This window comes from Bombina bombina, chromosome 6 (assembly GCF_027579735.1).
Source record: "Bombina bombina isolate aBomBom1 chromosome 6, aBomBom1.pri, whole genome shotgun sequence".
Lineage (NCBI taxonomy): Eukaryota > Metazoa > Chordata > Amphibia > Anura > Bombinatoridae > Bombina > Bombina bombina.
This window is the reverse complement of record NC_069504.1, coordinates 288,406,470-288,422,535: the sequence shown is the minus strand read 5'-3', so window position 1 is coordinate 288,422,535 and position 16,066 is coordinate 288,406,470. Positions and strand designations below refer to the sequence as shown.

At 38.6% G+C, this 16,066-nt stretch overlaps 1 protein-coding gene across 2 annotated transcripts in view; it reads left to right on the top strand.

The window, feature by feature from the left end:
* Nucleotides 1-16,066, top strand: part of NUDT4 (nudix hydrolase 4) — a 122,898-nt gene that overhangs the window by 79,576 nt on the left and 27,256 nt on the right. Inside the window, exon 4 of one of the 2 annotated variants that reach the window (XM_053716901.1) lies at nt 4,627-4,714. In XM_053716901.1, coding sequence (XP_053572876.1) covers nt 4,627-4,714 — 88 coding nt within the window. The remainder of the gene's footprint in view (nt 1-4,626; nt 4,715-16,066) is intronic. The other variant, XM_053716902.1, reaches the window with a different exon arrangement.

The window sequence follows — 16,066 nt, the reverse complement described above, 5'->3', positions numbered from 1 at the left end:
TCTCGAGTCTCTCAGATTGACGGCTTGGAAATTGAACGCATAATATTAAAACAGCAAGGTTTCTCAGAGGCTGTGATAAATACTTGTAGTTCAGGCTAGAAAGCCTGTCACAAGGAAAATGTATCACAAAACTTGGAAAGGACAGTTTGATTTAGCATTCTTTTATAATTCCGTAACTTTTACAAGAAGGTTTAGGCAATGGTTTATCTGCTAGCTCTTTAAAGTGTCAAATATCTGCTCTTTTGGTTTTATACCCTTAAAAATATTGTTAATCTTTCTTTCCTAAGATATGGTGAGTCCACGGCTTCATCAATTACTGTTGCGAATATCACTCCTGGCCAGCAGGAGGAGGCAAAGAGCACCACAGTATCACTTCCCTTCCCACAATCCCCAGTCATTCTCTTTGCCTTGGTACATGGAGGAGGTGACGTTTTGGTGTCTGAAGAAAATTGGATTTCTTTTACTTCAAGCAAGATTTTATTATTTTAAAAGCCAGAGTAGGTTTACTCTGTTCTTCCTTTCAAGATTGGGTCTAGCCGTACTCCACGTTAGCCTCTTCAGTAGGGCAGTGGTGGCTTTAAAGCAGTTAGGAACTTGTGAGGTGGGCCTTGCTGTGTTTTCCTAACATGTTTGCTGCCCATGGTACAGAAAGCCAGAGTAGGTTTACTCAGTTCTTTCTTTTTTCTACAGGTCTCTGTGAGCAGTGACATCCTCTCACGCCGTGTAAGCTGTCCTGCCGGACAACCAGACTGCAGGTAAGTGCTTTTTGTTTTCTGGGTAGACATTGCACTTATGAGATTTAGACTGCAGAATTATCTGGGACTTTTATATCCTTTGAAAGGATATTTTAGGGCAGGATTCAGGCACTTTTTTTGTGACAGGAGACTAGGGATTAATACTTTTATGATATTGTATTCGCTAACTTTTGACTATTTAATATTGCTCTCATTAGGGGTTGTTTAAACTTTTAATTTATTGCAACACTTTGGGCTTTTGGTAGTGTGTCGCTGTAGGCATAGCATAAAGCTGGCTTTAAGGAGCTTTCTTTAATAATAGATCACTGATGGAGTTTAGTTTAGCATTGATGCACAACTTAGCTCCTAGGCAGAATGAAGCACAATGTTTGTTATGCGCACTTCATTCCTATGCACAGATATTTAGTTCCCACCTTCTTTTTAGTAGGAGAAGTCGGAGCGGCGCCATTTACAATTCTGATGGGTCCGGTCATGTGATCCCGCCCCGTTCTCTGGTGGAAAACGGAGCAGCGTCCTTGTTTGCCTGCCACTGTGGGTTGGGACATTGCTAGGCACAAGTAGCAATATTTAGGTATCTGTATCGGAACTTCCCTGTGTTTTGTAGAGGCGCACTTATAATAGATGCACATTTCTTGTGTGTGTTTCAGCTCTGTTGGTGGAGCTGAGCGGCGTTTTTTAATCTGATAAGCTTGCTCTGGGCATAATCTGCTCATGAATTGAGAGCAAAACTTGATAAGGAATTAAATTTTGCTTTAGATGTATCAGATTTATATACCACCAAGACTACTTTTAAAGTAACAGTAGTCGTTATTTTTCTTCTCTTTGATTAGAAATGAAATTTTGTTCCATGCTATGGAAAAGAAGTATTTCATGATATGGTGACTATATTTACAGTATATAAAATTTTCAGATTGAAATTACAAGTGAAAAATTTACAAGTTCAGGTCTACTTCCCTGTATATAAAATTTGAACTGATGTTGATTTTTATAATGTCTGACTATTGTTCCCTATTCAGTTTGCTTGGAGATTGAATGCTTAGTTCTGTCTAAGCGTGGTTTTTTTAAATTAATTTTTTTCTGACTCGGTCATTGAGACCATGATTTAGGCTCACAAGCCTATTTCTGGTAACTTTTACCATAAGGTATGGCGTAAATTCCCTGATTGGTGTAAACCCTAGGACTACTCTTGGAAGTAGGGTCATGATTCCTAGGAGTTTTGTCCCTTCACCGGGAAGGTCTGAAAGAATGTTTATTAGTCCGTTCCCTGAAGGGTCAGATTTCTGCATTATCTTTTTTACACAAGTGTCTGGTGGATGTGCCAGACGTGTAATCTGTTTGTCAGATCCTGGTTAGTATCAGTCCTGTGTTTCTTGTTCCTTTTGGAGCTTTAACCTTGGTTTTAAGGTTTTGCAGCAGGCTCAGTTTGAGTCATAGCATTCCATAGATTTTAAATTTTTTATCTTGGAAGTTTTCTTTTTTTTTGCTATATCTTCTGCTTGGAGAGTTTAGGTACTCTCAGCTTTGCAGTGTGATTCGCTTTATCTTTTTTCGGATAAAGCGGTTATTTATCCTAACTGGAAATATTGCTGGGGAATTTATTGTTCCCTCTCTGTAATTTTTATCTCTTGAGGAACGTTATGCACAATTTAGATGTTGTGCGTGCTTAATAATTTTTGTTCTGTTTTTGTTTATTTTCTCTGTAACAGAAAGCTACTGTTACTTCTCTTTTCTCTGGTTGAGGAGTTAAATTTGTTTTGTTTTTCTGACTGCGGGGCTGCAGTCTTTTGAGAGAGTTATGGCTCTTTACATGAGCACTGTCTCTTCTTCTTGGGGCTTTCAAAAATTAAGCTTCTGTGGAGCAGGTTTGCAAGGCTGCAAATTGGTCTTGTTTTTTACTCTACTTTATCAGGTAAGCATAACTTTTGTTTTCCTGGATGCTCAGTTTTGTTCAAGCTTTAGTCAGATTGAAACCAGTTGTTAAAGGGACATTATACACCCAACGAAAAATATGGGCTTTTTAAATGAAGCATACAAAGAAGTTAAAGTTTGTCTTTTGACACGTATTATCAATTTTGCTACTAAAGCTCCAAAAAATGATAGCTTGAAGCGATGTCACTACATACGAATATGTCCGTAATATGACTAGGCTACAGAGCAAGCATTTTCCCACACTCCCTAGCTAGTACAAGCCCTGCATGGGTGAGCGCTATGCGTGATTCATAGGGATAATAAAAGGCTTGCACTTGCTGCCCCAGCTCTAGGGAATAAAAGCCTATATTTAATGTGTGGGTCTAATGGCGAGCGGCCGGGCACAGTGCGGTATAGGGCTATATTATGTGTGCTATACAGATCCCAGCGTTTTCCTAAGCAGGTTGTCTGCTCTCACTATTTCGTAGGGGTGTGCTACGTGCTCCGTGCACCATTTATTGCTCTAACCAGAACACACAGTTGTATACTTTTCTATAAATGACGGCGGTACCGGTCTCATCGCTCCAGTGTGTTCTTTGTGCCGAATGGGAGGCAGAGGTTTTCTTTAGCACTTTTATCTTAAGAGGAATCTTAGTCAGGTGGCCGGTATTTGCAGAGGCTTGCTCCTCTGATCGCGGCAACGTGCTTCATGGACTCCAGTATCAGGAGGGTTAAGACTTACACCAGTGCGGTATAGGGCTATATTATGTGTGCTATACAGATCACAGCATAACGCTCACAGCGGTCCTTGCAGGGCTTCTACATTCCTTTGCTTTATCTGCAGTGTCTCCCTAAGCAAGTTGTCTGCTCTCACTAGGGGGGAGATCTGCTGCACCACCATCAATCAGCTGGGCTTAGCTTGCCTGCACATACTGTGTATGCTGTATATACTAGATTGTCCTATAGCCATCCATGTACATTAGAAAGAGAACAAGATTTATGCTTACCTGATAAATGCAATTCTTTCAAGGTGGTGAGAGTCCACAAGGCCCTCCCTATTTATTTGTATTTTTTTCTGACAGTTCTAGTTTTGCACCTCATTTTCCTGTTTTGTCCTTTTCTACTTAACAAAATAAAAATAAAGGAGGAGTTTTCAAACAATTAAATACACTAACAGGTAACATTGACCATTGGGAACACAACGTGGAGAACATTTTACAGTACAATGCCCCTTTAAAAGGGACAGTGTACACCAATTTTCATATAACTGCATATTATAGACACTACTATAAAGGAGAATATGCACATATACTGATCTAAACATCCAGTTTAAAACCTTTTAAAACTTGCTTAGAAGCTCCCAGTTTAGCACTGTTAATGAGGTTGGGCTGGAACACCCAGTGAAAGGGGCTGGGAAAGCAGGAAGAGCAGACACTCCCCACCATCCCCTTCATTATGAAAAACAGATTGCACAAACCGGAACAAGCAGGAATCTGAAGACTTCAGTCTACACCTGACACTTTAGGGCTTGGTTAGGAGTCTGAAAATCAGCGCGTTATTAAAAAAAAAATATGCAAAATGGTACATTGTTACAAAAACACTACCAGATGGGCAATATAAATGGCTAATCCTACAAAACATTTATGCAAAGAAAAATCTAGTGTACAATGTGCCTTTTTTAAAGCCTGTATATAGCTCACTTATTTATACACGTTTTAATCTACCATTACCCACACTTCTACAATGGACATTGCCCAAAAAAGATATGATTCTGGAATGTGATGAAAAGCTCTTTCCTTCATGTTGAAGCTTTTAGCAATTTAGTAGTCGGTTGCACGATAAGGGCTCTCCTAGCCTTTAAGACTTTAAAATATTTTTCAAGAATGCGTTAATTTTGCTTTTTTTTTTCTTCTAATTTTGTTTGAATGTTCCCCACTGACATGTTTTTTATTTCATATTTAAGCAGAACCAAGACAGGAAGCATAGGACGTACGTTTATGTTCTTACAGTAACTGAAGTACTTGAAGACTGGGAAGATTCAGTAAACATTGGTAAGAATGTTAATAAACTTAAATTTAGTAGTCATCACACATTTTTTAGTTATGCAGCGTTGCAATATATTCATTATTTAGTTTGCTCCCTTATGTAATTTTAGCTTTGAAAATTGAGCAATTTAAATTCTCATGACCAGAAAAGCACCTGCTGACTTCTCAACTCCAACCCTGCTTCATATCTTTCACTTATTGGCTTTAACTGATAGCAACTAAAAATCAGATTAATTTTATACTGCTATTATGGCAGTGACTGGCCTTATTGTCTGCAGACTAAAGCCTAGATTGGTCCCTTAACATTTGGCAAATTATGGTTGGAGTTTGGCCATTAAAAAATAACTACAGTAAAGAGGATGTTAATTTTGTTTTAAAAAGACTTGGCTTAAGTGTTCTATAGCAGCACAGCAGAAACATTTTGTAGTTACAAGGTGTTTACTGTCCCATTTAAATGTTACCTTAAAATGCCTCTTACAATCTTGACCAATGCCCCCTGGAGAGGCTGGAAGTCCAATACTGTACATAAATACACTACAAATTACCTGGCAGTATACATACATATGGTTGTTTAGATAAGTCCCAGTTACTTACATTCTAGTGAATAAAGGGACATTAAAATAATTATCTATCTCTTGAGAATGTGGGAGAAGCAGAATTTTAAAGCAACAGCAAGCAAATTAAATAATGTGTATTAGAAGAACATTTCATTTTTAAAGTGATTGATAAATTTAACATCAAGTGGAAAACGATTTTAAATCTTTATGAACATTTCTATGTTGGTCAATTAATAATCTGTTAGCTTAATATACTGTATCCTTTGTAATTAGGTGGCCATGCAACGAAGTTGCAGGACAACCTATTGTTGTTAGGATTATTATTATTTTATTTTTTTAATTATTATTATTCCGCCACTTTTTTCAAGTGCTTATAACAACAGCATAACTCAAAAACTCATGAAACTTGGCACAATGCTAAAGATCTATGCTGTGCATAATCCTATGCAACATAAATCTCATAGGTCATGTGATCTAGCAGCCATATTGCTTTTTGCGACAAATTTCAACAACCGCTTGAAAATCTTTCTCTCCAGAACCGCTTATGTTACAGCTGTGAAACTTGCTGTGTGTACTGCTGTACTGACCTAGAATAAAGTTTGTTCAAGAGAAGTGATTTAGTCACATGACCTAGCTGCCATTTTGAAATGTGCGATAATCTTTAAACATCTTCTTCTCTGCAACCGCTAAGTGCAATGAAGCAAAATTTTGCACATATACTCCTTGCAAGGTTCTCTACCAAGATTGTTCAAACTGCAAATTTTCCATAATCAACATGGCTGCTATGAGCCATTCGCCTTTTTATTGCTGTTTAATTGCGTAAATTTGCACTTTATGCATTATGTTTACACTATTTAACTATATTACAGTGTAGCAGACACATGAGTACACATAGTCATGACCCCTAAAGGCAATATTGCAGTTAAAATTTGCACTGCGCAGTCGCCTTTGTGAAATAAAACATTTGCAAATTTTCATAAAACTTCTGCAAATTGTAGAGGTCTATAGCAATTAGTATGTGCAATTTGTAATGCATAGCTTGGCGGCCATTTTGTTTCGTATGCGCCGTTTTTAAAAGCTACAAAAATCTTCTCCGAAACCACTTATGGCACAGACTTGAAATTTTGTTTACAGAGTTATCTTATGACTAACATTCAGATTTGTTAAAGAGAAGTTGATAGGTCATGTGGTTTGGTAGCCATTTTCAATTTTTCAAAAACGCTTAACGATATTTTTAAACTAATAATAAAACAAAAAACGTTTTACATAAGTGCTTTATTTTTGCCATGTTTATTGACATCTATGGTGAGCACTATTGTGTTTAATATAGTGGCTGTATATCTTATGATCAGGCAGCCATCTTGGTTTACGCGAAAATATCAAGTCTATTTTCTCTGAAACCGCTTATGTTAGAGCTGTGAAATTTGCTGTATAATCTTTTATTGTGACCTAGATTTATAATTGCTCATTAGGAGAGAATCAGTCACATGATGCAGCAACAATATTAGTTTTATTTTTTTCGCAATTATTTATAATTGTATACTGCCTCTTTTGATTCAATTGCTCACAAAACACAAATTACTTATGCTAAACTCTTGAAATGAGGTATGCTAGTACAGCCTATTGCAATGCTACATCTCATGCAACATTGAACTCATAGGTCATATGGTTAGGTAGCCATTTTGTTTTTTGCAACAAATTTCGAGAAACGCTTAAAAATCTTCAGCTCTGGAACTGCTTATGTTACAGTTTTGAAACTTGTGTGCTCAGTGCTGGTATGACCTAGATTTGCCATTGTTCAACAGAAGTTCCTTGGTCACATGATGTAGCAGTCATCTTGCATTTTGCGAAAATCTCAACATCTTCTCTTAAACAGTTTAGTGCAATAAAGCAGAATTTTGCACATATACTCCTTGCAAGGTCCTCTACCAAGTTTGTTCAAACTGTGATTTTTCTATAATCAACATGGCTACTGTTAGACATTAACCTTTTTATCGACATTTAATTGTGTAAATTTGCACTTTATGCATTAGTTTTACAATATTTAACAATATTACAGTGTAATAGACACATGATTACTCAGTCATAACCCTCAAAGACAATATTGCAGTTAAAATTCGCACTGCGTAGTCGCCTTCGTGAAATAAAACATTTGCAAATTTTCATAAAACTTCTGAAAATTGTAGAGGTCTATAGTGAGCATTAGTATGTGCAATTTGAAAGCCATACATTGCATAGCTTGGCGGCCATTTTGTTTTGTATGCACTGTTTTTAAAAGCTACAAAAATCTTCTTCTCCAAAACCGCTTATGGCACAGACTTGAAATTTTGTTTACAGAGTTATCTTATGACTAACATTCAGATTTTTTCAAGAGAAGTTGATAGGTCACGTGGTTTGCAGCCATTTTGAATTGTTCAAAATGCTTAACGATACTTTTAAATTAATAATAAAACAAAAACAGTTTTACCAAAATGCTTTTTTTTTGCCATGTTTATTGACATCTATGGTGAGCACTATTGTGCGTAATATGGAGGCTGTATATCTTATGATCAGGCAGCCATCTTGGTTTACACGAAAATTTTGAAAATCTATTTTCTCTGCAACCGCTTATGTTAGAACTGTGAAACTTGCTGTATAACCTTATATTGTGACCTAGATACACAGTTGTTCATGTTGAAGGAATTAGTCACAAGCTATGGCAGCCATATTGATTTATGCGAAAATTTCAAAAATGTGATTTCTTTGCAACCGCTTATGTTAAATCTTTGAAATTTGCTGTATAGCTATATATTGTGAATTAGCAGCTTATATGCCATTGCAAATGTCAAAGCGCATGGCCACCTCTATCGCTGCTTGCAGCTATATTTTACTTTTTGTGGTTTTCTATAACTCTGCTCCGACCACCTCTGTTTAAAATATTGGGTTTCATATCCCTTTAAAAGACAAGATAGGATACATGTTTATCTTTATAAATGTAGACTGGATTAACAAGTTTCTTGTACATATTGTTTGTTTTATTAAATGTGTGCAACATTTAAGTATAGCTTGAGAACATCAAATATGTTTATTTCCTAAGACATGGAAAGTCCACAACGTCAATCCAATTACTAGTGGGATATTCAACTCTTGGCCAGCAGGAGGAGGCGAAGAGCACCCCAGCAAACCTGTTAAGTTTAAGTACCTTACCCATAACCCCCTCTCATTCTCTTTGCCTCTGTCAATGGAGGATGTGCGAAGTTGATGTCTGAAGATATTAATCCTTTTGTGGGTACTCTTCCCTGCAAGCAAGGCTTGAGGTCTAGCTGTGTCCATGTCAATCTCTTTAGTAAGAGTAGTAGTGGCTTTGAAGCAGTTAAAAGGCTGCGAGGTAGTCTTTGCTTTACTTTTAATATTTTGCTTACCCTTTGCAGAAAGCCAGAGTTGGTTACTCTGTTCTTTCTTTTACTACAGGTCCATGACAGGGAGAGCAGTGCCAGTCACACCTACGTAGCAGCATCTGTCCTACAGCTGGATCTCAGGTAAGTGCCTTTACCTTCTAGGTATTGAAGGACTACAGAAGTTAAGAGGTTAATCCTCTCTTGGTTCCAATTTAGGACATATATCCTTTATAATAAGGATTCATAGGACAGGTTATGGCTATGGGATACTGCTTGGAAAATATCTTTATTGTTAAGGATATCTTATGTGAAATGGAGGCGTTATTTGGCTGAAGGGACTGTAAATGGATCAAGGAGCGCTTTATTAGAGGAATACAGGGCACTTTGTTAGTGTATTCATTTGTCTTTGACAGGAGTAGACAGAATTAGTTTGAGGCTTTTTTCTTTAATGGTCGTAAGAGGCTTATTTTATCAACTGTTATCCATGAACAGTTTCTTTTTTTCGCGCCCTTTTAAGTGGCTCAGTTAAATAAATTTCCCCTCACGTGATTCCCGCAATTCCGGTTTATTGGAGCAGAGTTTTGTTAGTTTTTTTTCATTACGCTGAGGTGCATTGTATTGCAGGGCTCTGTTGGATGCTAAGCGGATCGTTTTATGAATAGGAGGAGAAGATCCTTGCAGACAGATTTAGTTTCCTGACTAGTAGGGGTGTCAATTCCTGTCCACTAGGAGCTTCAGGCAATCTGAAGGGTTCTTTTGAAGTTTTCTTTTTTTGCACTCAAATTTTATAAATATTCTAATAGATTTTTGTCAAATTTTATTATTTTTCTATATTTGTATCTGTTGAATCTGTAAAATGGATTCAGAGTTAGATCAATCCGTGGCTATTGATAAATGCTTGTTTAGAGGCTCAAATTGTTTAGCCAATGCAATTTTGTTCCTCATGTTTATCCAAAACATTAAGGTTTAAAGACAAATTACTCCCTTCTGAGCCAAATGTCTCTCAGGTTATTGCTGTGCGTGACATGCCTCCGCTTTCTCCTCAAACGTCCCAAGCATTGATGGTTTCACAATCTGCGCCTTCTGTGTCCTCTCAAACTCGTGGGGGTGTTTACCTGGGGATTTTGCCACTCAGATTACTTCTGCAGTAACTGCGGCTTTGTCAGCTTTCCCTGCTTTGCGTAAATCTAAACATTTGTCCGTTTAGTAAGGCTTCTGGCCCCTCTAAATCTGCGCTGGTCAACCTTTCTCAATTATCTTATGAGGAAAATACTTTAGTAGCTTCTGAAGGTGAAATTTCAGACTCTGATTCTTTGGCGGTAAAAACTTCTGAATCTGAGGAAGTTAATTTTAGATTTAAAGGGACAGTTTACTCAAAAAATGTCTCCCATTTAATGTGTTCCCAATGACCCACTTTACCTGCTGGAGTGTATTAAATTGTTTTAAAGTATTTCCATTACCCTTATATTGGCATTTTAAATAGTTTATTTCGCCTGTGGTATCCCCACCCATCCTGAAAGTTTTTGGCCTCAACGCCAAGCTGTGTTAATACAGACAGTAGAAGAAATTACACTCCCAGTGGGTTATAGAAGAGATTATGGTAATAAAATGTTAATTTTCCATTGTTGTCTCCAAGTATTGGTGATTGGTTTATGCACAGATATAAGATAAAGAAGCAGGTATATTTACACAATGAGATAAAGTAATGAGATCTGATTATACCTACAAGCTCAACCCATTTTATTAGGTTGTGGCTTCAAAACACAAAATCAGCTTATTCATATACACAAATAATCCTTAAAAAAGCAAATCTCATAGATGTTATACTCAGCAGCTGGCAAAGTAATTGGAAACCCATTAAGGGAAAACAATTTTATAGTATAGTGTCCCTTTAAGCTTGAACATCTTCGGTTACTTCTGAAGGAAGTTTTAGCTACTTTGGACAACTCTGAACCTTTGGTTGCTGCCAACCCCAAGACGTCTTCTAAGCTGGATAGTTTGATTCTCCTTCTGATTGTTTTTCATATTCCTATGAACATTTCTGAAGTAAAAGCTCAGTAATGGGATAAGCCAGGGGTCCCTTTTTCCCCTTCCCCTGTCTTTTTAAAAAGTTTTTTCCTGTTGCTGACTCTATTCGAGACTCATGACGCATTGTACCTAAGGTTGAGGGAGCTATTTCTACTCTAGCTAAGAGGACTACGATTCCTATAGAGGATAGTTGTTCTTTTAAGGATCCTATGGACAAAAAGCTTGGAGGCTTGTATAAAAAAAGATGTATGTCCATCAGGGTTTACAGTGGCAACCTGTGCCGAGTATTGCCATGGTTGCGGGAGCGGCATCTTGTTGGTGCAATGCCTTGTCTGATCTGATTTCAGAAGAGACTACAGTAAAGGAGATCCAAGACAGGATCATGGTTCTTAAACTGGCCAATACCTTTATCTGTGATGCTAAGATGCAGGTAATTAGACTGGTTGCTAAGATGTCTAGCTTGACTGTTTTAGCTCGCAGAGCTCTGTGATTAAAATAGTGATCAGCTGATGTTTCTTCAAAGGCCAAGCTTTTGGCTTTGCCTTATAAGGGCAAAACTTTGTTTGGACCTGGTGTGCGGAGATCATTTCAGAGATTACGGGTGGAAAGGGATCTTTCCTACCTCAGGAAAAGAAGAATAGACCTAAGGGTCGTCGGACTTCTAATTTTCCTTCCTTTCCGAACTTTAAGGGACAAAAGTCCTCCTCTTCCAAACCAGACCAATCCAGGTCCTCTTGGAAGTCCAACCAGCCCTGGAATGAGGGTAAACAAAAAGCCTTCCACTGACTCTAAATTAGCATGAAGGGTCTACCCCAATCCAATTTTGGATCAGGTTGGGGGCAGACTTTCTCATGTTCAAAGGAGGGAACTTTTTGCCCCATCCTAGAACTAAAGTGCCTCAACAAATTCCTTGGGGTTCTGTCCTTCAAGATGGAAACTTTTTGTTCCATTCTTCCATTGGTGCAGGATGGTCAATTCATGACGTCCATAGACCTAAAGGACGCGTACTTACACATTCCCATTCACAGGGATCATTACCAGTTTTTAAGGTTTGCCTTTCTGGACAAGCATTTCCAGTTTATTGCTCTTCCCTTTGGTCTTGCCACAGCTCCCAGAGTATTCTCAAAGGTTCTGGGAGCTATAATGGCCATGATCAGATCTCAGGGAATTGCAGTGGTGTCTTATTTAGACATCTTGGTTCAGGTGTCCTCTTTTTAACTAGCAAAATCTCATACAGAGATGTTGTCTGTTCTATGTTCCCACGGATGGAAAGTGAAAGAGTTCTCTAGTTCCATCTACAAGAGTGACTTTCCTAGAGACAATTAAAGATTCTATGACTATGAAGATTTTCCTGACGGACGTCAGAAAAAATAAACTTCTGGCTTCTTGTCTTTCTCTCCAGTCTGCCTTTTGTCCATCAGTGGCTGAGTGCATGGAGGTGATTGGTCTTATGGTAGCTTTCATGGACATCATTCCTTTTGCTCAGTTCCATCTGCGACCACTGCAACTGTGCATGCTCCGTCAATGGAATGGAGACATTCAGATTTTTTGCAGAGGATAAATCTGGACCCCTTAACAAGAGACTCTCTCGTGGTGGATTTCTCAGGAAAATCTGGCTCAGAGAACCTGCTTCCTGAGACCTTCCTGGGTGATTGTGACTACGGACGCCAGCCTGTCTCTGAAGGCTCAGGGCCTGTGGTCTCGGGAAGAGTCCTCTCTTCCCATAAACATCTTGAGTTGAGCCATCTTCAATGGCTTGACAGCTTGACCTCATTTATCTTTAGTCCGGTTTATCGTATTTCAGTCGGACAACATCACCTTGGTGGCTTACATCAACCACCATGGAGGAACTCGGAGCTCCTTGGCCATGAAGGAGGTAACTCACATTCTGCAGTGGGTGGAAGCTCACGATTGTCTATCTGCCATCCACATTCCAGGAGTGGACAATTTGGAGGTGGATTTTCTGAGCAGACAGACTTTTCATCCCAGGGAGTGGATTCTCCATCCGGAAGTGTTCTCCAGGATAACCCTCATGTGGAGGGTTCCGGAGTTGGATCTGATTGCGTCTTGTCAGAACGCCAAGCTTAAAAAGTACGGTTCAAGGTCAAGAGATCCTCAGGCCGCCCTGATAGATGCCCTGGTAGTTCCGTGGGATTTCGGTCTAGTGTACCAGTTTCCTCCATTTGCTCTCCTTCCACGAGTCATTGCTCGTATCAATCAGGAGAGAGCATCTGTGATCCTAGTAGCTCCTAATACAAAGTTAGTCCAGCACCTTCCTGTGTGAGTTCACGCTGTTCCCAGGATGCTGCAAAGTCCTCACATATAGAGCATGATACACAGCAGACTATACTTTTCAGACTATACTTAAACTGCAAATGAGGACTATACATTTAGATTGCAACAGTACTTGTATACATTTTTTTAGACTGATAAAGTTAATTGTTTTTTGCAAACAAAGATGATACGGTGAGACATGAGAATTTTGCTATATCCTCATCTGTGAGTTTAAAAGATCTGTGATTAACCAATAAAAGTAAATTCAATCCCAATATAGCAGATCATAGCATTAACACCTTCATAAAGCTGGTAAAAAGGATGTTGATACATTGAATAAAAAGGTAAGGAGCACGCCAGACAGATTTAATTTAAAGGGGAATTTGAAGCTATTAATTCTCTTTAATAAAATAGACATCTTGATAAAAAGTGCTAAGGGTGGTGCTATAACAATCATGAACAAATATGATTATGTATTGGAGATAAAAAAATCTACTTTCACAGGAGCAAGTGTATGAGAAATTATCCTCTGACCCTACATTTAAAATTTAAAAAGAGCTAAAGAGATTGATTGGGTTAGCTATTGATAAGAATATTATACTAGAACATGTTGCCCATTTTCTAATGAAAGAGAATCCCTGCATTCCTGTTTTTTATACCCTGCCCAAAGTGCACAAACGGCTGGAGAATCCCCCTGGACGCCCCATTGTGGCGGTGATTGATTCCTTTTTTTCAGGGGCAGCAGTTTTTTTTTTTGGATAAGATACTACAGCCGTTTGTGACTTTGTCAAATTCATATCTTAAGGATACAGCTGATTTCTTCTAAAGATGTGGCGAGTCCACGGGTTCATCTTAATTACTGTTGGGAATACCACTCCTTGCCAGCAGGAGGCGGCAAAGAGCACCACAGTAAAAACTGTTAGTTATCACTTCCCTACCCATACCCCCCAGTCATTCTCTTTGCCTCTATGTGCATGGAGGAGGTGTATTTTTTTTGTGGGTAATTAAAATTTATATTTTCAAAGAAGATTGAGTCTTCAATCAAGCTACACGGTATAACCTAGCCCACGTTAGTCTTTGCAGTCGAGCTGTGGTGGTTTTAAAGCAGTGGAGAACTTGAAAAGTAGTGCTTGCTCAGTTTCTCTACCCTGATTTTAGATATGTAAGTTTATTTGGCTACCGATATTATCCTAGTCGCTGTGAGGAGAATGTGTCCTCTCATATTAGGAGCTGTCATGTCAGACAGCAGAGCAGGTAAGTGCTGTTTTCCTTCCTATGGGGAGAGGGGCACTTCAGAATACTTGTTTTATTTAATGTAATGGACGGATAATTCACTCTTGGGATGGGTGTTATTATTAGACATGCCCGCAGGCACAGGTTATAGAGACATGTGAGATTGAAGAGTTTCAAGGCTAATTTTTTTTGCTGCACTGTTTATTAGTTAAACCGTTTGTTTTGCTTCAGTTTGCGGGTGGGTTTTTACCACGCCCCCTCCATGTTTAGACCATGAGAGCGTTTTTGAGCCTTCGGACATCGGTGATGTCATTGGGCCTGCACATTTCTGCTCTGTGTGAATTCTTGCGTAGTGGGGATCGCTTTAGGATACGTTGCAGGGTTGATCCGATTCAAGTGGTGATAAGAGCACCTCGGTATACTGAGTTGCGGAGGGAGGTTTTTTCTGAGGTCATTTTATTAAGTGTTTATTAAAGACTTATTCTTTTAAATTGTTTAATTCTTGTATATTAAACGCTAGAGAGTTTGAATAGAAGATACCAGTTATATCTAACATGAATTCCACTCATTTCAATCCCTGTTTATTGTGTTTAGACACACAAATTGCAGCTCCTATACAGTTCTGTTCTTCCTGTGTAAAACAGACATTGCAGGGTAAAGACAAGTTTTTTAATGTTGAGCCTTATATTTCTCAGGAGGATGTTGTCCAGGTAATGCCAGGACCTTCCCCTATTTCATCGCAAGCCTCTATGGCAGCTAACACTGTGTCCTGCGGTTCCTCTTTAATTCCCAGCGGAGCATTTTTAAAGGCAGAGATTGCTGCACAGGTGTCCTCAGCGATATCTGCAGCCTTAGCCTAGTTTCCTAGATTTTCAGGGAAGCGTAAGAGGAAATCGAAGATTTCAGAGACTAGGGTATCTGTTTCTAACGCTGACCCTCAGGTTCCTTTAAGATCGGAGGATGAGGATATTTCTCGCTCAGAGGGTGAGATTTCAGATTCAGACAGTATAATGCCCTTCTCTGAGAGTGAAGGTTCTTCCTTCAGGTTTAAGCTAGAACATATCTGGGTGTTACTAATGGAGGTTTTAGCTACTTTGGACAATTCTGATTCTCAGGCAGTAGTAACGCCTAAGAAGTCCAATAAACTTAAGTTTCTTTGATGTTCCTTCCTCCTCTGAGGTTTTTCCAGTCCCAGATAGGGCTAAGGAAATTATAGTGCAAGAGTGGGAGAAACCAGGAGTGGTTTTTAATCCGTCTCCGGTGTTTAAGAAAATGTTTTAGTAGATTCTTCCATTACAGAGGTTTGTTCTTCGGTACCCAAGGTAGAGGGTGCTATTTCCACTCTAGCCAAAAGGACGACTATACCTATTGAGCATAGTTGCGCCTTCATGGATCCTATGGATAAAAAGATGGAGGCTTATTTTAAAGGACCAGTCAACATATTAGATTTGCATAATCAACAAATGCAAGATAACAAGACAATGCAATAGCACTTAGTCTGAACTTCAAATGAGTAGTAGATTTTTTTATAACAAATTTCAAAGTTATGTATATTTCCACTCCACTTGTACCATGTGATAGCAATCAGCCAATCACAAATGCATATACGTATAGTCTGTGAATTCTTGCACATGCTCAGTAGGATCTGGTGACTCAAAAACTGTAAATATAAGACACTGCACATTTTTTTTTTTAATGGAAGTAAAATGGAAAGTTGTTTAAAATTACGTGCTGTATCTGAATCATGAAAATGTAATTTAACCCGAGTGTCCTTTTAAGAAGATTTATGAACATCTTGGTCTCCAATGACAACCAGTGGTCTGTATTGCTACGGCGACTAGTGCGGCCTCATATTGGTTTAAGGCATTAACAGATTCTCTACAGGAGGA